This window comes from Ursus maritimus, unplaced genomic scaffold (genome assembly GCF_017311325.1).
Source record: "Ursus maritimus isolate PB19 unplaced genomic scaffold, ASM1731132v1 scaffold_22, whole genome shotgun sequence".
Lineage (NCBI taxonomy): Eukaryota > Metazoa > Chordata > Mammalia > Carnivora > Ursidae > Ursus > Ursus maritimus.
This window is the reverse complement of record NW_024424675.1, coordinates 26,778,856-26,801,243: the sequence shown is the minus strand read 5'-3', so window position 1 is coordinate 26,801,243 and position 22,388 is coordinate 26,778,856. Positions and strand designations below refer to the sequence as shown.

Sequence of the window (22,388 nt, the reverse complement as noted above, 5' to 3'; positions counted from 1 at the left end):
CTCCCTCTGCCTCTGTTGCTCCCCCTGCTCGTATGCTCTCTCTCTCTGACAAATAAATAAATAAATAAATAAATAAATAAATAAAATCTTTAAAATTAAATTAAAATTAAATTAAAACATACCCACTCTCACCCCTCCATCTTCCCACCTCACCCTAAATTCCTGGCAACCAATGATCTGTTCTCAATGTCTATGTTTTGTCATTTCAAAAATTTTATATAAAGAAAATTATATAATATGTAACCTTTAGGGATTGGCTTTTTTCACTCAGCTAAATTCTCTGGAGATTCATCCAAGTTGCATGTATCTGCAGTTAGTTCTTTTTTATGGCCAAATAGTACTCCATGGTATGGGATTCTATTTGTTTAACAGTAACCCATTGAAGGACGTTGGGATTATTTCCAGTTTGGGGCTGTTACTAATAAAGCTGTTATATATAGATTTTTCAGTGAACGTAAATTTCCATTTCTCTAGGATAAATACCTAAGAGTTCAACTGGTGTTTTGTTTTGTTTTATTTTTAACTGCCAAACATGGGAGCACCTGACTGGCTCAGTCAGTAGAGCATGTGACTCTTGATCTCATGGCTGTGAGTTCAAGCCCCATGTTGGGTGTAAAGATTACTTCAAAAAAATAAAATAAAATCTTTAAAAAAAAATAAAACCCTGCCAAACATGTTTGCCAGAGTGGCTGTAGCATTTTATATTCCCAACAGCAATGTATGAGTGATCCAGTTTCTCCACATCCTCACCAGCATTTGGTGTTGTCACTTTTTTTCAATTTTAGGCTTTTAGATAGGCGTATAGTGCTTTTTCATTGTGGCTTTAATTGGCATTTCCCTAATGGCTAATGACGTTGAACATCTTTCCATGTGCTTTTTTTTTTTTTTTTTTTTTGCCATTTGTATATCTTCTTCACTGAAATGTCTGTTCATGCCTTTTGTCTAGTTTCTAAGTGAATTTTTAAAATTTCTGAATTTTGGGAGTTCTTTATATATTCTAGATACTAGTCTCTTAAGTATTTTTCTCTCAGTCTTTACTTTGTCTTTTTATCCTTTCACAGAGTCTTTCATGGAGCAAAATTCATGATGAGGTCAAAATTGATGAAGTCCGTTTTTCCTTTTATGAATCATGCTTTTGCTGTCAAATCTAAGAACTCTGCCTGGCTTCAGACCTTGAAGAGTTCCTTTTCTTTGTCTTTGTTGTTGTTGTTGTTGTTGTTGTTGTTAAAAGTTTTATACTTTTACATTTTATATTTAAGTTTGTGACCCATTTTGAGTAAATTTTTGTATAATATGTGAGATTTTGGTTGATGTTCTTTTTTATTTTCCTTCCTTCTTTCCTTCTTTCTTTCTTTCCTTCCTTCCTTCCTTCCTTCCTTCCTTCCTTCCTTCCTTCCTTCACCCATGGATGCCCAATGGTTCTGTATGGTGTATTGAAAAGGTTATCTTTCCTTCATTGAATTGCTTTTACATCTTTATCAAAAGTCAACTAGGCATATCTGTGTAGGTCTACTTTTGGGTTCTCTATTCCCTCCTCTGCCAGAATCACACAGTTGAATTTCTGTAGCTATACAACAAGTCTTCATACCAGGTGGAGTAATTCCTCCTACTTTATTCTTCTAATTCATGATCGTTTTACTATTCTAGGGCTTGTGCCTTTCTATGTAAATTTTAGAATATATTTATCTAGGTCTACAAAACACCTTTTTGGGACTTTGACAGGAACTGCTCTAAACCAACAGATCAATTAGAGAAGTGACATCTTTACTATGTTGACTCCTTCAATCCATGAACACAGTGTGTCTCTCCTTTGATTTCTCTCCTCAGCATTTTGTAATTATCAGCATACAGATCCTGTATGTGTTTTGTTACATTTGTACCTTAATATTTCATATTCATTGGAGAGATCATAAATAGCATTAATAGACCAGCCAGCTGGTGTCCACAGAGAATTAGAGAATTTCTCGATGTTTGGGAAAACCCATACCCATACTTTAGGTGTCAGAAGTAAAGTACTGTGTTCAGTAGTAGGAGTCAACAGAGTGTTTTCCCCTTTACAACTCCTAAGTATTTAATGGTTTATAGTGCTATTTTAAATTGAATTCCAAAAAAATCATTTCCAATTATTTGCTGCTAGTATATAAGATTTCATTTATTTTTTTCACTTTCTTATTATACAACTTATTTAAAGATTTTTTATTGTGGTAAAATGCACATAAGTATTCTACTCTTTTTGATGCTATTATAAAGGCAATTGTTTTTGTAATTTCCTTTCATATTGTTCATTGTTTGTGTATAGAAACACAGCTGATTTAGATGAGTCAACTTTGTATCCTGCTACTTTGCTGAGTTCATTTATTAATTCTGTAAGTTTTTTGGTGGAACCTTTAGGGTTTTCTACAAATAAGATCATATCATCTATGAACAGAGATTACTTTTTCTTTTCCAATTTGGATGCCTTTTATTTCTTTTTCTTGCCTAATAGTTGTGGCTAGCACTTCCAGTACTGTATTGAATAGAAGTGGTGAAAGCAGACATCTTTACCATGTTCCTGATTTTAGGAGGAAAAACTTTCAGTCTTTCACCATTGAGTGTGATGTTTGTGGTTGGTTTTTCATACTTACTACCTTATTATGTTAAGGTACCAAACTAGTTACTTTACTATGTTAAGGTAGTTTCTATTCATAGTTTGTTAAGTATTTTTCTCATGAAAGGGTGTTGAATTTTGTCAAGTACTTTCTCTGCATCAACTGAGATGATCATGTGATTTTTTTCCCTTCATTTTGTTAATGTTATTCCAGGAATAAATCTCACTTAATCATGGTGTATAATCATTTTAATATGCTGCTGAATTTGGTTTGCTAGTATTCTATTGAAGCTTTTTGCATCAATATTCATAAGGGATATTGGTCTGGATTTTTGTTTTTGTTTTTTGTACTGCTTTCATCTGGCTTTGGTACCAGGATAATGCTGGCCTCATAAGATGAGTTAGGAAGGGTCCCTCCTCTTCAATTTTCTGGAAAAGTTTAAGAAGGGTTGGTATTAGTTTTTCTCTAAATGTTTGGTAGAATTAATGGGTTACTGGCTGGCTCAGTTGGTAGATCATGCAACTCTTAATCTCAGGGGTCATGAGTTCAAGCCCCACATTGGTGTAGAGCTTACTTTTTTAAAAAAAGAGAGATAATAAGCTAATAAAAATTTGTTAGAATTCACCAGTGAAGCTTTCAGGCCCAGGGCTTTTCTTTTATTGGGAGATTTCTGATTCAATCTCCTTACTAGTTATAGATCTCTTCAGATTTTGTATTTCTTCCTGATTTAGCTTGGAAGGTTTTGTGTTTCTAGGAATTTGTCCATTTCATCTATATTATCCAATCTGTTCACAGTACTCTCTCATAATCCTTGGTATTTTTTTTTTAAGATTTTATTTATTTATCTGACAGAGAGAGAGAGAGAACACAAGCAGGGGTAGCAGTAGAGGGAGAGGAAGAAGTAGGCTCTTCGCCGAGCAGGGAGCCCCATGCAGGGCTCAATCCCAGGACCCTGGGATCATGACCTGAGCTGAAAGCAGACGTTTAACCATCTGAGCCACCCAGGCACCCCTAATCCTTGGTATTTCTCTTGAATCAGTAGTAATGCTCACTTTCATTTCTGATTTTAGTAATTTGAGTCTTTTCTCTCTTTCTCTTAGTCCATCTAACTAAAGGTTTGTCAATTTTGTTAATCTTTTCAAAGAACCAACTTTTGGTTTCACTGATTTTTCTCTATTGTCTTCCTATTTTCTATGTCATTTATCTGTGCTCTAATCTTTTTTACTCCCTTCCTTCTGCTAGCTTTGGGGTTAGTTTGTTTTTCTTTCTCTAGTTCCTTAAGTCGTAAACTTAAATTGTTGATTTGAGATCTTTCTTTTTTTTAGTATAAGCATTTACAGCTATAAATTTCCTCCTTAACACCATTTTTGCTCTGTCCCATAAGTTTTGGTAGTTGTGTTTTCATTTTCATTTGTCTCTAAGTATTTTCTCATTTCCTTTGTGATTTCTTTGATTGTTGGCTACTTAAGAAGTTGATGTTTAATTTCCACAAATTTGTGAATTTTCCAGGTTTACTTCTGTTGAGCAACTTACTTTTTAAAACTTAAGAGTATCGCATGAGCATACACTTCTCAGTAAAGAGAAAGGAGTATTTATGATTAATGAGAACAAGCCCTTCACTTCAATGCTGCTCAGTTTTAGATGAAGGTGAAACTCTAAACGATAAAATAATTAGATGATTCTAATTTGGGGGCTTTTAAAAAATCCAGCAGTGAGAAGCCCTATTTATACTCAGAAAGTCCTCAGATTCATTTATTCAAGAAACATTTACTATTTCCCCAAGCATTCTGCAAGGAAAAAGGGTTACACCAGTGAATGAAATGGGTAAACATCTCTGTCCACACAAAACTTCCCTTCTAGCAGGAAGACAGATAATAAACAATACACATACTAAATAAATAAATTACATAATATGTGACAGGCAGTAAGTGCTATGGGAAAAAATAGAACAGGGTGAGAGGCATCTGAGTGTGGGGCGTCTGTTGCAGTTTCAAATAGGATGGCCAGGGTCAACCTTGTTCCATAGGTCATACTTGAATAAAGATTTCTAGAACGTGAAGGGGTAAGCCATGAAAATATCTGAAGGGAGAGCATTCCAGCAAAGGGAACAGCTGGTGCAAATTCAAAAGGTGGGGGGAGGGGCACAGGTCTGGAATCTTCCAGGAACAACTATGAGGCTGGAGAGCTACAGAAGTGATGCCGGAAGGGTCCCAGGGAGGTAGCTCGTGAAGAGTCTTATAGGATTTCGGATTCAACTCTGGGACAGATAAAGAGACAATAAGGATTTAAAGGTGAGTATTAACACGACTTTTTTTTTTCATTTTATTAATTTATATATTTGAGAGAAAGAGTGAGCAAGAGAGAGAGAACGAGCGAGTGAGCAGGGGGAGGGTAAGAGGAAGAGGGAGAAGCAGACTCCCCACTGAGCAGGGAGCCTGGCTTGGGGCTTGATTCTGAGACCCTGGGATCATGACCTGAGCTAAAGGCAGACACTTAACCAACTGAGCCACCCAGGTGCCCCTATCTGACTTATTTTTAACAAAATCCCTCTGGCTGCTGAGTCTTGACTATCGTAAAGCAAGACTAGAACAAGGAGGCCAGTAGGAAGGCATCTGCAGTAATCCAGGTGAGAGAGGATGGTACCTGGGATCGGGATATTAGTGGTAGAAATGGTGAGAAGTGGTTGGATTCTGGAGCTGCTTCAAAGGTAGGTCACAGAGATTGACCAGATGTAGAGAAATAATCAAGGACGACTCTATGATTTTTGGCCTTAGAAAATAAAAGGATGGGGGCGCCTGGGTGGCACAGCGGTTAAGCACCTGCCTTCAGCTCAGGGCGTGATCCCGGCGTTATGGGATCGAGCCCCACATCAGGCTCCTCCGCTATGAGCCTGCTTCTTCCTCTCCCGCTCCCCCTGCTTGTGTTCCCTCTCTCGCTGGCTGTCTCTATCTCTGTCAAATAAATAAATAAAATCTTTAAAAAAAAAAAGAAAAGAAAAGGATGGCACTGCCATTGGCTGAGATGGGAAAGAGCCCAGGTAAAGCAGATGTGGGGGGGGATCAAGACTTCCATTTGCGACACGATGAGTCTGAGATGCCCGTTAGACATCCGAGCGATGGCATCCAGTAGACAGTTAATATCCGGAGTGCAGCAGAGTGCCGCGAACCCCTTCTCCGGTAGGGTTGGACAACGAGAATGAATTACTTATCAAAATGACGTCATTCCTTTTGTACAACAAACTTTTGTTTCTGGAAGCCGTCTGAAGCAATCTCCAGAATCTGTTCTTCCACTGAGTGGATCAAGTTATTTATCAATGTCTGCAAAGTGACAGGAGAAGGGTTCTTAGCCGCTCGCAGCTGCCTTCCAGCTTGGGAAAATACAACGATCTTGTAATTCAGTGTGTAAGTGCCTCTTCATCGTGTGCAAAACACTTTCAGTGAGGTCTTCAACTGAGTTCATGACCAGGCTGTTGAGACCACAAAAAAGATTCTCAGCATTTGTCTTGGAGTTGACAGACTGTGCGGGATTGGCGATCTCCCGCCTAGGGAACAGGGGCTTGTGTGGGATCCCGGCGGTCATAGGGCAGCTACTGCTTCCCCAGTGCTTACCGTCTATGTCAGCGCTGTGCCAACACCGAGGTGTCATGACCATGCTGGGAGGGAAGTACTGTGATTATACCCACGAACCGGGGAACCTGAGGCTCAAGAGATAGAGTGATTTGCCCAAGTTCACATAGAATGCTTTGAGGGGCCCTAGAGATGTCCTGGAAGCAGCTGAGGTCTGCTCGGTCAGGGCACCGAGGTCAGGGGCGTTGGAAGCTCCAGCTTCCCGCTCTGAGCCGTGGCTGAAGGCTGGGCTACGCAGCACTCCGGGCCTTGGAACCACTCCGTCCTCCCGGGCCTGGCCTCAGGATCCATGCCCCTGCTAGTTTGTAGCCCCCATGGAGGGGCCATGGGGGCAGGGCAGCCCCTGCTGGGTGTGTGTGGGAAGACGCGAATGATCACTCAAGGAGGACATCACAGCCCCTGACCTTGTCTCCCTTCATTCTGCAGACCGACCTTCCCCGCACCACCTAGAATGGCCTTGCTCCCACTTCTGAGAACTGTAGGCAGAGTAAAAGTAGGGTGTAGGGGCCCATGGGGTGTCATGAACCATTGCCTGTCTGAAAAATCAGCTTCTTCCAAACTGGTAATCCTTGAGATCCCCTCCCAGCTCCCCTGCCTCCACTCTGTCTCCAGCCTCATTAATAGGAGGTCACAGATGGAAAGAGGAGGTTAAGGTGATCGTGGAATTAGAGGAGGGCTCAGGGGAGATGGGGGAGGCAGCATTCTGACAGGGACCTTTCTGTTGGGTGTGAGGTGCCCCTCAGACTTGGAGGAGGATGCAACCACCCACACAGCCCTTTTAACTGTTTGTCTTTGGGACTGGAGATTCTATTCTGGGATGCCATTAACTGTTAAGCAGGTTGCAGACTGCGCCGGAGAGCTCAGCCGAGGACAGATTGACATCCAGCCCTTGCCTCCCTCACCATGGGGCCGAATCCACCCAGTGGAAGGGGTGACTCTTTCTGATTCACGCCAAGACCTGATATGGGCTAGAGGTTAGTCTATTAATGAAGGAAAAGGTCTTAAAATGTTACATGCAACGCTTAAGTGTTTTATTTTAACTTAAAACATATAAATGTATATACGCTCTCCAATCTTTTGATATAGGTCCAAGGCCTTTCCTTTGAGAAGTGCACTGACGGCAATTCCAGTTCATTAGCTACATCAATAATTTCCAATTTTGGTGTCTTGAAAGTAGAATGGCCCCTTCAGACTCTTGTGAAGCGACCTGCAGGCAGAATTCTTGTGGATTTCTCTCTCACAGCTGTCCCGCTCATATCTAATTAGAAAGCAGTATTTTTACAATTTGCCATTACTGGGGCTTCACAGACTCCTACCTAGATCCCAAAGCTTCTGCAAAGGTGCTTTTGTCCATGGACAGTTGCAAGTTATTGTTGCTGAAGGGGGAACACGCGGAGGACCTCCCATGCTGCTGTCCTTCCTCCACCAGTTTTTTAAACAAGCATTTATCAAGCATTTACTATGTGCTGGCTTGATTCTAAATATTTTTCATGCATCTTCTGCCACGCTAAGAGGTCAGATTTATCGGCCCCATTTTACAGATGAGGACACTGAGGCATAGGGAGAAGAAACAGTTTGCCTTGCTTTCTGATCACACAACTTCTGTGTGTGTGTTTTTTTAAGAGTTGATTTATTTATTAGAGAGAGAGCGCATGCCCGCGAGAGAGTGAGAGCATGGTGGGGGGAGGGGTCGAGGGAGAGGAAGAAGCAGACTCCCCTTATTCATTGAGAAATAATGCATGACTGTCATTATTTGTGCTGATACTTTATTGTCACAGAGGCAGGATGTGAACCCAGGTCTGTCTGATTGCAAAGCCTATGTTCCTGACCACTCTTCTATGCTCCATGCTGCTTACTAGCTGTTACCTTAAGCAAATTGCTTCAACTCTCTACAACTCAGCTTTACTACTGGAAGGATCTAAGTGACATGTGTGATGCATGACCAAGATTCTAAAGGGAAAGTCTGCAGTGTCCTCCTCGGCTGAGTCCTAGGACAACCACCGCTTGCTCCCAGGACCTCAGCACCATTCTGCTCAATCACGTTCAAGTTGCACCCATTTTGCCTCGTCCTCGGCTAGGGGCCTGGTCCACAGATGAGTGAGACCTGGCCCCTGCCAGACTGAGGCTGCTCCACACCACTGGGTCCCAGAGAAAAACAACATGTAGCATGAATGAGAAATAAACTTTTGTGGTCATCGGCTACTGAGGTTTGGGACCGGTTTGTCCCTGCAGTATATCCTGCCTACAGCCCCCTGTCCTAGATTCTGGAGGTACAATAGGGACCAAGGCAGACTTAGTCCCTGCTGTCATGGAGCTCTCCATCTACTTGGGAAGACAGATGCTGACCAAATGAATAATTCTTTAGTCACAATTCCATTAAGGGCTACAACGGAAGAGCCCTTGGTACTGGGACAGCATCCATCAAGGATACCCGACTTCATCTGGAAAACCAGGGAGAGCTCCTGAGGAAGCAACAGTAAAACTAAGACCTTAAGAAGGAGTCTGAAATGGGCCTGGTGAAGAAAGGCAAGTGAGATGGTCCAGCCCAGGAAACAGCATGTGCAAAGGCCCTGGGGAAGAGCGTCTCCTGGTTTCCTGCACATTCCAAGCGTGCTTCTTCAAGTGCCTCTCAATTCTCTGAGCCCAAAGATCCTACATTTCCTTTTTACTTAAATTAGCTGACATTCTACTGCTTGCCGCCAAAGGAATATACACTTTATACTTTAGGCAGCAGTTTTTAGCTACAGTCTGCACTCTGCTCAGAGTCACATCAACCCAAGTCTCTTAAATAAACTCCCACCTCAATGGACTCGTTGGCCAGAAAGTAGTTCCTGGGCTAAAGGATATGTGGGCCCATCTGGTTTCTCCAAGGAAAAGTCAAAACTATCCTTCTGTGCAACTAAGGATCGAACAGGAATCCAATTTCCTTTGTTTTGTTTTGTTTTGTTTTGTTTTGTTTTGTTTTGTTTTGTTGTTGCTGATTCTCCAGAACAAGGCATTGGCGCTAATCTACAGTGCCAGGGCCCAGCAGAGTCTCTCTGCAACACTCCGGTGCCCATTACTCCTCCCATCCCTGTGTCAGGGGTAATCTCCTGGCATAGCCTGAGCCAAAAAGAAGGGGAAAAGAATCTGTATCCTCTGGGGGTAGAATTGAACTCAAGATAGTCTCCCCAAGCCTTGTCTTCCCTCAGTCTTATCCATTTCAGTAAATTCGTCTATGTTTAAAGCCAAAATCCCAGGAATCATCCTCAAGTCTTTTCCTGATCCCTTCACATTTAAGTAATCATCAAGTGCTGGCAGCCCTGTCTCCAAAATACATCACAAATTAGCCCTCCTCCCTATATCACCACTGTCTCCACCCTGGGCCAAGCTACTACCACCCAGACACTTACCCTACCCCCCCAACTGTCTCCCCACCTCCCCCCTGCTCTCCAGTCCATTTACTTTAGCAGCTAGACCCAGTGATCTTTTAAAGATGCAAATCTTCTGCTTGAAGCCCCCAGGGGCTCTCTATCGTTTTAGGATAATTTGAACTCCTTTCCTTGGCCTTTAAGACCCTGTGTGATGTGACCATGACCCAGGTCACTCCCCTCTCATCCTCAGAGATCCAGCCACACTGACCTGCTCTGGTCTGCCCTGACCTCTCAACTCTGGGCTGTCTCAAATTCTGTTCTCTTTGCCTTTAATACTGTCACCCATATTCATGATCCAGAAAACTCTGTCTGTATCCTCAGGCTTCAAGTTAAATATTCTCACCTTCAGGAAGACCTCCTCGGTCACCCCCAGACTAACATAGCCCCTTGTTTATGATTCTCCTCCGTCATACAGTGACATGCTTATAATCTGTGTTCTATGTCTGGCTCCTTTGTCATTGGACTGTGAGCTCACTGAAATTAGGGACTCTCTTTCTTTCTCACCACTGTATCCCTAGAGCCTAGAGTGAAGCCTGGCTCATACTAGGTACTCAATAAGTGTTTGCTATAGGGAGGAATGAATGAATGAGTGAATGAATGAATGAATGAATGGCAGGTGAGATTCTGTAATCTCGGCTACATGGCTAGTCCGTGGCAGGATCCCATAATCTTCTGGGATGAACTTGGTCTCTTCAGAAGGAAAAGCTCTTTAGGTCCTGAATTCTCCAAGGGATACTAGGGAGATATACCTTGTCCAATCACGAGAGCCTAAGCCTCATTTATTCTCCCCAAAATAGTTATGGATTATAGTTATATTCTATAGAAGCAGGAATATGAATTTTTCATGTTTTCCTAGTATTCACCCATGGGCCTGACACAGAGGGGTTAAAAATGCAGACTTCGGGTCCCTGTGGCCTGGAATCAAATCCAGCTCCGTCATCTATAACTGTGTAGCCTTAGGGAATTGATTTCATCTCCCTGAATCTTCTTTTCCTCATCTTTAAAATAAAGATAATACAATATGTTCTTTATAGAATTACACTGAAGATTAACCAAGTTCATGTAACACTCAGTTTCTGGCACATAGGAAAAGCTTAATATACCGTCTTTGTTCCTATCATTAATGGGTTGATAGCAAGAACATTGGGCATTTCCCCCGAATTACCACTAGAGGTCGCCACAGACTTGGCTAAAATAGCGGCACTAGTTTCCCAAGCGTAGGAGTCCTAAGTCTGGAGCAAAAAGAACTTAGAGTTGGAGAAACTGAGGACAAAAACAGCAGGGACTGTTTAAGGTCATGAAAGCAGGTCCAGGATTTGAATCCACTGGTCCTGCCCCCTTAAGGATGGCAAACTTCCCACCAAGGCTCCCAGAGCTCATCCGGCCCCTGGGATAGCCAGTGTTATCCGCTTGAACTAATAGGTAACCATGAGTGTTAATTATGTGACAGGCACCATGGTAAGCATTTTACAACATGAACTCATTGAATTGGCAGAAACAACCATAAGGGGTAGATTCTAATGTTTTCCTCATTTTATGGGTGGGAAAAGCAAGGTGCAGGGAGGGTAAGTAAGTTGCTCGAGGACACACAGCTAGAAAATGCAGTGGGATTAAAACCCCGGCATTCTGGCTGCAGTCTGGGCCATCCCAGAGCTTCCGTCTTTGGTCACCCTGGTAATAATGTGTCTTATTCCATTTTAAATCTTTTGATACCACATTGCTTCTTTGATGATTTAACAAATCACTGTTGTTCCATTACACGTTACCTTTCCCAAATCTAAGTCTTTAAAAAAAGAAATAATGCTGATTTTTTAAAAAGTAATTGTCAAATGGAGTGATGACGTACGAAAGTAGGTACCGTGGTTTCACAAACCACTGCTCTATAAATAACATAAACTTTTGCTGATTCTTTATCATTTAACCCCAAGTTTGCTATCCAGTGCCAACAAAATTCCATGGACCTGGGTCCCAGCTCCATCAGAGGCTTGAGGGAGAAAGGAAGGAGTTTGGACCGGTCTTTCGTTCATCTGCTCACTCCTTCACGCACTCATTCATTCCACAGTGCCTGCCTCCTCCTCCCTGTCAGGCCCTGTACTAGGCTATGAAGCTAAGAAATGACCCACCTCCCCAACCCCCCCACCCCTGCCCCATTAGCCCTGCCCTCAAGGAGCTCAGTCTAGTGAGAGTTAAAAGACAGGAAGTACTCAAACACCGGCACTGCTTTATTGACCATCTCCCAAGACGGTCTACAGATGGCATTTGGCTACTCCCTCCTCTGTCCTCCATTCCTAGCACAGTGCTTAGTATGTTAGGTACTCGATAAATGTTTGCCGAATGAATACAAAGTCTTCATGGAGGAGGCAGCATTTGATCTGTGGCTTTGACCACTAGAAAGCTCTTGACAGGTGAAAAGAGAGGAGAGGGGACACCCTCTCAAAGAAGAGGAATGACAAGGTCATTTTAGAAAGCTCATCCTGGCTTCTGCATGGAGGATGATGGCTTTGGGTGAGATGTGGGGCAAGGAGACTAGTGAGGGTCCAGGGGTGAGTGGGTGGTGGTCTGGACCAAGGCTTTGGAGGTAGAAACAGAAAAGGCCTGATGAAGGATTCGGAAAGTATGAACAAGTCTCGGGGAGTGTGAAGCAGGAGAGAGCAGGAGTCATGGGTGAGTTCAGGTGTCTGATGGAGCAGGGCAAGTTGGAGAGGCGTTGGCAGGAAGCTGAGGTCTGTTGAGCAAAATTTTAGGGCACAGAGACCTTCCAGGTCCCTCAAATCAGAGCACAGTTTTGCTGTCATTTCTACCACTTGGAACTGAGCTTGGAGGGTAGAGCAGTCTTGTGGGTACGGAGGAAGCAAGCCAGCCAGGGAGGAGCCAGCCCCATGCTAGTGAGAAGCCCTGCCTCACCTTCTCCAGTTTTCTGGGGCCCCAAGGGGAAGAGGGTTGGTCACTGAGGCCTTGTCATTGCCCGGACCTGGCATGAAGGTTACTGGAGGGCAGAGTCTCTCCAAAAAGTACCTTCTGATCCTTGCTCAATAGCACAAATCACATACCGTGGATTGGCAGGACACCTTCCTCTATTATATTTTATTTTTCTTGGGTTATAAATACATAAGGTACATAAAGTCCCCTAATCTTAAGGTATATCTTGATGAATTTGTGCCAATGTAACCACCAAGCAGATTAAGACCTTTTCCAGCATCCCAGGAAAGTACCTCTTGCTCCTTTCCCATCCCTAGTCTCCTCCCACCAACCCAGGTAAATACTATTCTGATTTCTATCATCACAGATCAGTGTTGCCTGCCCTTGAACTTTATATATGAATGGAATCATATAATATCTACTAATTTTTTTCTGGGTTTTTAGTCTGCATACCGTATGTGACATTAATCCGTGTCTCACGTATGTCAGTACATTATACTTTTGTATCTATAACGTAGTATTCTGTCAGATGAATGTGGCATTATTTATCAGTTCTCCTGGTTCTTCTATTTTTTTACTTTTTTCAAAGATTTATTTATTTGAGAGAGCGAGACAGACAGAAACAGAGAGAGCAGAGGCAGGGGGAGAGGCAGAAGGAGAGGGAGAAACAGACTCCCTACTGAGCTGGGAGCCAGACATGGGCCTTAATCCCAGAACCTGGAGATCATGACCCGAGCTGAAGGCAGATACTAACTGACTGAGCCACTTAGGCGCCCCTATCAGTTCTTGTTAATGGACGTTGAGCTATTTCCAGTTTAAGCTCTAAATAAATCTGCTATGAAAATTCTTGCATGAGTCTTTTTGTAGACATAGGCACTCATTTCTCTTGGAATGCATACCTAGGAGTGGAAATTCTGGGTCACAGCCTAGGTGTGTGTTCAGATTTAGTAGAAACTGCAGGTTTTCAGGAATAGCTGTACCAATTCCCTCTCTCACCAGCTATATACAAGAATTTCAGTTGCTTCATGTCCTTGCCCCCACTATGAGACTCTTCTTTTCTTCCAGTGTTAGATATCTGGCGTGTCTGGCATGATGCATGGATCCCTCAGCCCACAAGCAGCAAGACAGACAGAGGCCACATCCGGTTTGTTTCCTGGCTGGGGGAGGAATGGACATCTTGACATGACTGCGACTCTAGGAACTGGGGTGTCCATCTTATTACCATGAGCATGAAACCATCCTAAGGACAGCAGAGCAGAGATAAAATAAACCTGGGAGATGGAATGTCCTTGATGACACTGCCAAGCCACTCGGTTAATCTGCCATTGGGTGGCAGCCTACTTACTTTTTAAGCCAATTGATTTGGGGGTTTTTGTGTGGTTTTTGTGAACTTACAACATAAAGGATACAGTCCGTAAGCCCCCGTTGTCACCAAACCCAATGTTGCCATTTCTGTCCTCTATAGCGGTCAGCCCCACTAAGTACTTTCTCCTTCTTGAAACCTTCTCTCTGGGATCCCATGCTCACCTGGTCTTCCTCCTATCCCTCTGTTCACTGCTTCTCAGACTCCTTTTTGGCTCCTCCTCTGTCTACGTGTTTTGGGTTTTTTTTAATCTACCTCCCCTCCCTTGGGATCTCATCCAGCACCATGATTTCATCCATCACCTGTGTGCCAGTGCTACCCAGATATGAATCTCCGGCCTTGACCTGGCTTCTGAGCTTGTCTCATATAAAAATGCCTATTGGCCCTCTCCACCTAGACTTTGCCCGGCCATTTTTAAACTTGCCATCTCAAAGCCAAACTCTGTATCTTCCTCCTCAATTTGATCCTTCTTCAGGTTTCACCACTTTAGTGAAGGGCTCTCGACTCCTTCACACTCAAGACAAAAACCTAGACGTTCTTGCCATTGCCTTAGCACACATCCACATCCACTCTCTCATCCTGTATTTCTCCACCTCCCCAAACCACCACCTGGAATCATCATCACTTTGTAGCTAGAAAGCTGCGATAACCTTCTAACTGGTCCCCCCACACCTGTTCCCAAGTGTCTTCCAAGCCATGCAACCAAGGTAGCCTTTCAGAAATCCAAATTTGTTACCATTCCTCTGATGAAAATGGCTTCTCATTACTCTCAAGATAAAATCCAAATTCATCTGGTAGTGCTACCTGCACCACTCCTTGCTCACCCCTCACCCTCACCCTGCTCCTTCCCACCTCATCTGGGACAAGTGGTTCTTTCCGCCTAGAACATTTCCCCTCTCACTCTTGCCCTGCACAACTCCTAATTGTCCTTAGTTTCTCAATCTAAATACCAGCTTCTCAAGGAGGATCCCCCCTCACCTCTTACCCCATGTTAGGACCCCATTCATTTTTCATAACCCTCCTTACGTTCCCCCACTGCACTTCCCATGCTCCATAATTATATACTGATTGATTAATATTATTAACACAGTCATTATTTGCTGACTCTCATTCCTGGAGCCTTCCCCTTCCGCCCCTACACTTTTCCCCAACAGACTGGCGGAGCCTTGAGGTTAGAGCTGTGTCTATGCCACCCTCCACTCTACCCTCTTGCCTTTAGCACTGCACTTACAGATAGTAAGCGCTCAAGGAATGCCTTAATTAGCTAATAAATGAATCCTGACTCATTCAGTGCCCATAGCAACTCCGTGAGGTAAGCATTTCATCAGAGCTAAGGAAGCTGAGAGTCGGGGTGGGCAAGTTGCCCAAGGTACAGGGAAAGGGGAGGAGTCAGGTCCTGACTCAAGTCAGGTCCTAAGTTCTGAACCCGATTTTTCCGCTCCTGAACTTTGGACCCTTGGTGAATGGGCCAGGGAGAGGGCGGACTTTGAGCCACGAGAAGGTTTGCCCCCGATGACACGGATGATCCACGCAGGGAAGCGAAATCAAACGCACACCTACGAAGACTAAGGTACGCCCCCTCGGCTCTGAATGAGTAAGGATCACAATCTGCTGCATATGCATGAGGGGACCATGATCCGGCGATTCGGGTCTGCCCTGAGATGCGCCTGATTAAAAATTCTTCGAGCTTAAAGACTTGAGGGCCCCCTCAGTTCCTCACACATACATAAAAAGTTTTAAAAGGCTCATCTGAGGCGAATATTGAGGGGATATCTGGCGAAGACGACCCCCACTTTGGAACTTTTGATCAGGCGTCCTATGGAGGCAGCCCAATGCCGGGAGGGGTCCTCGGTCTGCTCCACTAGAAGACGAAGGGGGCGTCTCCCCGGCTTCCTGCGGCGTCGGTGGCGAGCTGAGGTGGAAGCAGGCGGCGCCATGGCAGGGCTGGCAGGTACCGTGGCGTCGGCCCCCTGGGGACGGGATGAGAGGCCCTCAGTGCGGCGGCGCCGCCATGTTGTCCCTTTGGGGTCACCTTAAGGCGTCGCCCGGTCCCTTTCTGGGGTTTTCCTTCCGCGCACCCACGGGGCCACCCCTGTCCGGTGTCACGTGATTGCCCTGTGTGGCCCCAGCCTGGGCCTTGGGTGTCCTTTCCCGGCCCGAGGGCGAGTCAGCGGACCCCTGGGTCGCGTTCTGGCCTCCAAGGTCAGTGCTCGCCTGTCTGTTCCCGGGACGGGACAGGCAGAGTCGGGGAGTGCGGGGCTGAGGGGCGCGACTACCACCTCTTCAGCCCGGGGGCCCGTGGCAGGGGGCCCAGCTTCTGAGAGTCCTGTTACTCAGTCCCCGCCACTTCAGTCGCATTTTTTAAATCAGAAGGGGGGTAGGTGAGAGGGGCGAAAGGGAGTCTCCCGCTTCAGGCACCCGCTTTGGTGTCTTAAGGTGATGGGGTAATAGGTTGACGCTCTGCTTTCAGTTGCGGGTGCTTCTTACTCTCTCTTAACTTTACATCAAGTCTGGACACCCGTTTCCTTTTCTCCAGTATATATGGGGAGCGGCCCTCAAGGGCAGCTGAAGGAACGGAATGCCTGGCACACCAGTGGCCTAGAAAGAAGAATGGGGGATGGGGAACAGTTTTTTCCTTATCCCTTCCAAACCTTCTGTAAATTCCTTCCAGGCCTCCGTGTCCCTTTTCAACGCTAAGTGTTGGGACAGACTGGGGTCTGTCCTAGGGAGGAAATGATCTTTCTGTTTATAGGTTCGGATGGTGTTTTATCCCTTTCAGGGAGCTGGTGTGTTGGGAACAGCTTCTGTTTGCCCTGCCTGACACGGTCCAGCCATCCCCTCAGCCTTCTGGACAGCAACACCAAAGCCAGGACAAAAAAAAAAAGTTCCAGCTTAAGTGCTAATGCCAAGTGTTAGATCTTGTTTATTTGTTTGTTTTAAATCAGAGACTAATTAATGTCAAGCAAATCTGTTAAAAGATTCAAAGCCCTGGTCAGTTTCCAGTGACCAGATCAGTTCCGTATCTGTAATTGGTCTTGTTAGACTTGCTGCCCAAAACAGTTTAAACTTTTATCTGTAATATGTTGTTTCCAAGAGGAATCTGGAAGTCTGGGTTTGGCTGTCTTTTTTTGTTGTTGTTCTCCTATCTTTGAAACATATGCATTCCATTTCAAGCCTGTCACTGTGTGCTATACCAAGGACTGTGTGTTGCCTGCCTCTTTGACTTCCTGTTCTGGGAATGCTCAGGAATCTGGATCCTGCTGGGGTATGGGCCCTGTGGGAGGGAGAAGGGGTGGAGGGGAGGGTGAATAGGATCATTCCCAGAGAAGATGGTGACATGTCTCTGGGGCATGTAGAGGAAGTCAGAGGTCACCAGGGAAAAAGACTGTTGTTAGACTAATGTTTTGTGTGTTGTGTGCGTTTGTGCACGTTTAAATCTCTTGGGGCTTGGGGTAAAAGTAACTGCAAATTCAGAATCTCACTTTAGGGTGCTGGCTCCTGAGTAGATACAAGTTTGAAAATAGATACATAGCAAATGGCTCACAGCAAACCTGCTCCCTCACCCAGCCCAGGTGTAATAAGCCGTTGCTGTCCTGCAGCTGAAGCTTAAGAAGCTTGTCCCCCGCCACCCCTTACTTCAGTCACAATCCAAATACTCCACAGATAGAGATAGCAGTATCACATAGCACCCCATACCTCTGAAAGGCATGGTACCTAACCCTCCTCCCTCCCCCCCTTGGAGCTTAACTGGTTAGGCTGAGACACTAACATCTTTCTTGGGGCATTAGGGCCAAGAATCTTGCCTTTCCAAAGCCATTCCAAGCCCCTCACAACTCATCTGCTATATCCTTGGTCTTACAGGGGCAAAGCCTTTTGGGGGAGGTAGAAACAGTTTCGGAAAAAGGGAGGCCTGTGGACTATGGGCCCTGCAATAAAACACTAGTCATTTTTAACTTCTACCGTTGCTCTCTATCAGAATAAAATGTTTTAATGGTATTGCTTCTGGAAAAATTTTTATGAACAAGGTGTGTTTGGACCAGACTTCTAGGCACCACACAGGAATAGAAAGTGGACGCATTCTTTCTGTCTTCTCCAGTGGGTTGTGTTTGCTGCCAGAACATGAGGGTTTGGGGATAAGGGATGAAAGTGGGGGAGTGGACATTGCACACTCAAGCCCATCCATGTGGATGTAGGCCACCAGGACAGCCCTTGCCTAGAAGTCTGTCATCTCACCATGCCACTTTGATGGATGGATGGAGAAGCCCCACAAATGGGCTTTGCCAAGATTATCTGGAAAGCCCTGGGGCTGCCAGCAGCCTCCTGCCTTTTAAAGGGGGTACAGGAGGCTAAGGGGAGCATGCTTTGTCCAGAGCAGCCAGACCCTTCCATGCCTGACTGTCTGAACCCAGCTACCTTGTAACTGGGCTGAGGTTAAGCATGTGGGACAGTGGGGCTGTGGGCATACCCCTTGAAAGCTCTGAGGTGAGGCAGTCTTCATTGAGAACACATGTTGAAATGTTCACGGTTCTGTGGGCTTAGTGTGGAAAACCACAGCAACTCCGTCTTGAGGCCTGCCAAGATATGGCTTCAGAAGGGAGGTGTGGGCATTGCCTGCTGATGAGTCACCTTGGGGCAAGAGGAGACGCACCTCACCTTCAGGCTATAGTAGAAGCTAGAGCCACACTGCCTAAGGAAGATGGGAGTCTCTGATTACACATCCCCACCCAGTCCCCATGGGTCCTGATTGCCACTTTGATGGCAGAATGTTTCTAGTATCCTGGAGTTCACTGGGATCTTAGCAGCCCTTTCATAGAGGGGAACTGAAGGTGAGGGTTAGGAGGTGACCTGGCCAATTTCCCTGGGCTGATTAATGACAAAGCCAGTACCAGAACTGAGGTCTGTACCCTCTACCCCCATAATTCTCTGATGCTGTACGTAAGTTACAGGTGCCTCTAGAGGTGCTGGCAGTGGGGCTTAGAAACTTAAGAGGTTGCTTAGAAGAGGGGAAATACCAGGCTCAGGGGGCGAGGTGCTTTGTGCTCCAGAAGTGTTTGTGACAACTGTGACTAAGGGATTTGAGGAAGTGGCAGAGAGAAATTTATGGCCTTCCAAATCCTCCCTTGGTGTTGACCCAGGAACAGGTGTGTAGTGACAGGGACACATTAAGCCAGAGACGAGGCTGAACAGGCGGCAGGGCCATTTGGTGAGGCAGTCAGCTGACCATGTGAAAGGAGTCCTGACTCACTCAAGAGTGAAAGAGGAGAGAAAGAAGTCAGGAGCCAAACAGCCAGCCCACCCGCCCACCTACCCTGACATGGCAGAAGAGAGCCCAGGGCCAGGGACCTGGTAAGCACCCCCAAGAAAATGGTGGCTAATGCCAGAAGTGGAGAACCCACTAATGGGGAGAGCTAGGGAGAGGTTCCTGGGTGTCGGGGAGACTGGAGAGTAGCAAGGCAGGGCAGAATGCCCTTGTAGTGGTCCTGGTAAGGGTTCTAGGGCCTGGAGGGATAAGCTGGGCTGGGGAGGCACCACACCACACCTCTTGTCTGATACTCATTGTCCAAACCAGTTTCCACCCTGCCCAGTGCTCGTTTCCTTGGGGCTCCTGGATGGAGATAAAGCTTTGTGTTCTGAAGTCCTGATCACCCTCTTGATCTCTAGTACCCCATCTTAAGGGCTATTCCCACCTTTCTCACCTCCTTCCATCTTTCCCAGTAGTTACCTGTCAAGGCCCCTTGTTCCAGGACAAGTGAAGGCATCCACCCTTCCGGGGATGGTAAGTGGTCCTTTATTCTGAGACCACAAGTAAAGACCTAGACCTTTGTCTTTGGGGTAAGGGAAGTGTTCCTTTATCTCAGAACAGTGTTAAGTGAAGATGGAACTGGGCGTGTGAGGGTCCCAGCTTATTCCCCCTTTGTTGCCTCCCCCTCCCTCCCTCTCCCAAGTAGTGTGCCCCCCCCCCCACCAATGGTGCATCAGCCCAGTCTTAAGGAGTATGTGTTGAAGCCGCAAAAGAAGTCACAGAGACAACTTTTTGGTGCACCTCCACCACCCCGCAGGGTCCTGGGGACACTGTGCGAGATGGGGGAGGTACTGGTTTTTTATTTTTTGTAGAGGTGGTCCCTGTCCTCCAGGAGCTTACAATCTAGCTGGGGAGACACAACTAATGCACACTTATACAATCAGTACAATTAGCGATTACCACAATATTGACCACAACTGCGTGAGACCAGGGAAAGCAAGATCAGTGAGGGGCTGGGGGCTCGGAGAAGGTGTTTTAGTAAAGATGGGGTTCATTTACTGGTTAAATAGGTCCAAATTGAGTGACACATTTCTTTGGGGTGGGCTTAGGAGGCAGTGAGGGGGGGGAAGGGAATTGAGGGAGCAAAGGCAGCAAGGCTGGAATGCACGTGTTGTAGGCAAGGGACAGTGAGAGGGCCCCACTCTATTTCTTAACCCTCCTCCCTCACTCTCGCCCTCAAGTCCCGCCACACAGGCACGCAGTTGGGGCCTTGTCTGCTGCATCGAGATTCAGGGCTTCGGCTGGTGATGCTGGAATGTCCATTCTGCTGGCTGGTGCAGTTGTCTGGATCACTGTGGTGGGGCCTGTTGGCATGGCCATGGCTGCGGGGCTGGGATGGCACTGTCCCGACTTGGTCCAGATCAAAATGCATTGCCTGTGCCCAGATCTCGGGGGTGTGCTCCTCCCACCCCCCCTCCTCCCTCTACCCCGCCCCGCAGTTGGAGGGGTGCAAAGGGGTTTGGAAGGGATCTGGTATTGTCGTCATTGTCGGTGCTGCTTCTCCGGGGGGCCTACCGGCCCCTCACTGACCTTGGCAAATGCTCCTCTGGCGAGAGAGCACAGGGGACCCCCCATTCCTGCGCGGCACTGGCTCCCATGCTGGCCGAGAAGCACAGGAGCACCTGGTGACAAGGCCGCCCAGGGCTGGGGGCTGGGGCCTCAGTTGGGGGCTCGCTGCCGGCGCTCTCCCAACACCTGCCGCCCGGTTCTCGACACCGTGTAAGCCAGCTTCTGCAGGGAGTACCTGAACACCTGCAGCGAGAAACCCGGGACCTACCCTTAGAGGCAGGCACCCGCAGCAAGTCTTCGGTGCTGCCGTGCCCGCCCCCACCCCACCCCTTGCCCCGCCCGCCCCTCAGACTTAGAGAGGCAGGCGCGGGCGCAGCTTGTCCACGAGTCAGGGCAGCTGGAGCTTTTCCAACTGTGCTGAAGGCTGCATGGCAGCAAGCTGATTGGACCCACAACTTAGGTATACCTCACTTCTCGCAATGGGCTGTGTCCCTGGAGGATTTCGAAAAGCGAATCCTACCCAGTAAATGCAGCATTCCAGGAACACCTTAAAGGAAATATGCGATTCCTTTGGCAAAGGATTTCTTTAGCAGGGAATTCTTCCTGCAAGGGGTGCTTTTAGGGTAAATGATTTTATGGGCAAAGTGCTTTCTTCTGATTTATTTTTACAAAGCACTTTGCCTCTGTTTGATTTTTTTTTTAATAAAACGAATTGTCCTTTTTTTCTCTCCCGTTTTTCCCGCGAAGAACCTTTTCTAATTGTTTGCTTCAAAGCGCTTTTTATCCGATTCATTTTTTCTGTTCGCTCCTTTGTCTCATTTTTTTCTGCAATGCGCTTTTTATCTAATGAATTTTTTTCTGCCAAGTGCTTTTGCCTAATTTATTTTTCCTGCAATGCGCATTTTCCCTAATTCATTTTTTCCCGCGAATTACTTTTTATGAAGTGCTTTTTGGGGGGGCGCCTGAGAAGTGCCTTTTTCCAACTTATTTTTGGTTCCACCTTCGCAAGCGCTATATTTTTTTTAAAGACATTTCCCCGCAATGCGCAATTTTTTAAGGCGGATTTTTGCTACGCGAGCGTAAAGTCTCTTCGCAGTAACAGAAGGGCCCCGCCTCCCTCCTGGGGTCGCGTCTGGGTGTAGCGGGTTTTTCTTACCGCGTTGGTCGCTAAGAGCCTTGGCGATCGTCAGCCGCTGGCGCCCGCCGCGCCCCAACTCTTTGTTCCCGGCCGGGCGCGGGCGCACTGGGAAGGGTCTGCGCGAGGAGGAGGGCGCAGGGAACGCGCGGGGGCACGCGGTGCCGACCGCGGCACTCGGGCAAGCAGGGATCGCGGCAATAAGGATAGGATGGGTCCAGGAGGCGGCAATTGCGACGTGGGCCTGCCGGTTACGGGGGCGCGCATCGGGACCCCTCTGCCACCCGGAACCTGGGCACACTTACCTGCAGCAGCACGCGGAAAATGTACCAGCCGATGATGAGCAGCTCAGCTGAGGCTGCCGCCACTGCCGCCATGGTTCCGAGAGTGGTGGGTGAGTGGTTGAGAACGAGCGCGGTTCGCCAAGGTCCGCCGATCTCTCGGAGTCCGCTGTTGGGCGCACTGCCGCAGCCGCGGTGGCCGCGCCTTAAGTATCCGCCCGCCACCCAAGTGCGCATGCGCATTTGGGGGGG

The 22,388-nt window shown here is 46.5% G+C and overlaps 2 protein-coding genes across 5 annotated transcripts in view; one reads left to right on the top strand and one right to left on the bottom strand.

Annotated features, from left to right (window-relative positions):
* The first annotated feature begins 15,824 nt into the window (after window positions 1–15,824).
* LOC103669774 (BLCAP apoptosis inducing factor) overlaps window positions 15,825–22,388 on the top strand; it is a 10,310-nt gene continuing 3,746 nt past the window's right edge. Inside the window, exon 1 of one of the 2 annotated variants that reach the window (XM_008698115.2) lies at window positions 15,825–15,860. The gene's annotated coding sequence lies outside the window, so the exon portion shown is untranslated. Of the gene's footprint in view, window positions 15,861–15,920; window positions 16,112–22,388 lie in introns of those variants that run through there. The other variant, XM_008698116.2, reaches the window with a different exon arrangement.
* On the bottom strand, window positions 19,941–22,375 carry NNAT (neuronatin). Of its 3 annotated transcripts, none has more exons than XM_040638300.1 (3): window positions 22,161–22,375; window positions 21,192–21,267; window positions 19,941–20,963 (listed from the first exon to the last, which is right to left on the bottom strand). In XM_040638300.1, exons 1-3 carry the CDS (start codon window positions 22,371–22,373, stop codon window positions 20,734–20,736), a joined length of 519 nt encoding a protein of 172 aa, XP_040494234.1. In that variant the 5' UTR covers window positions 22,374–22,375; the 3' UTR covers window positions 19,941–20,733. The 3 variants fall into 3 exon arrangements, with proteins under 3 accessions (XP_040494234.1, XP_040494232.1, XP_040494233.1); XM_040638298.1 differs by having other exon boundaries at window positions 21,187–21,267; window positions 22,161–22,362; XM_040638299.1 differs by lacking the exon at window positions 21,192–21,267 and having other exon boundaries at window positions 22,161–22,374.

Coding starts and splice junctions, on each gene's coding strand:
- NNAT (XM_040638300.1), bottom strand. CDS start 22,373: ATGCGCACTTGGGTGGCGGGCGGATACTTAAGGCGCGGCCACCGCGGC. Junction 21,268..22,160: donor TTTTCCGCGTGCTGCTGCAG/GTAAGTGTGCCC, acceptor ATTTCCTTTAAG/GTGTTCCTGGAATGCTGCAT. Junction 20,964..21,191: donor GACACAGCCCATTGCGAGAA/GTGAGGTATACC, acceptor TTCTCGCTGCAG/GTGTTCAGGTACTCCCTGCA.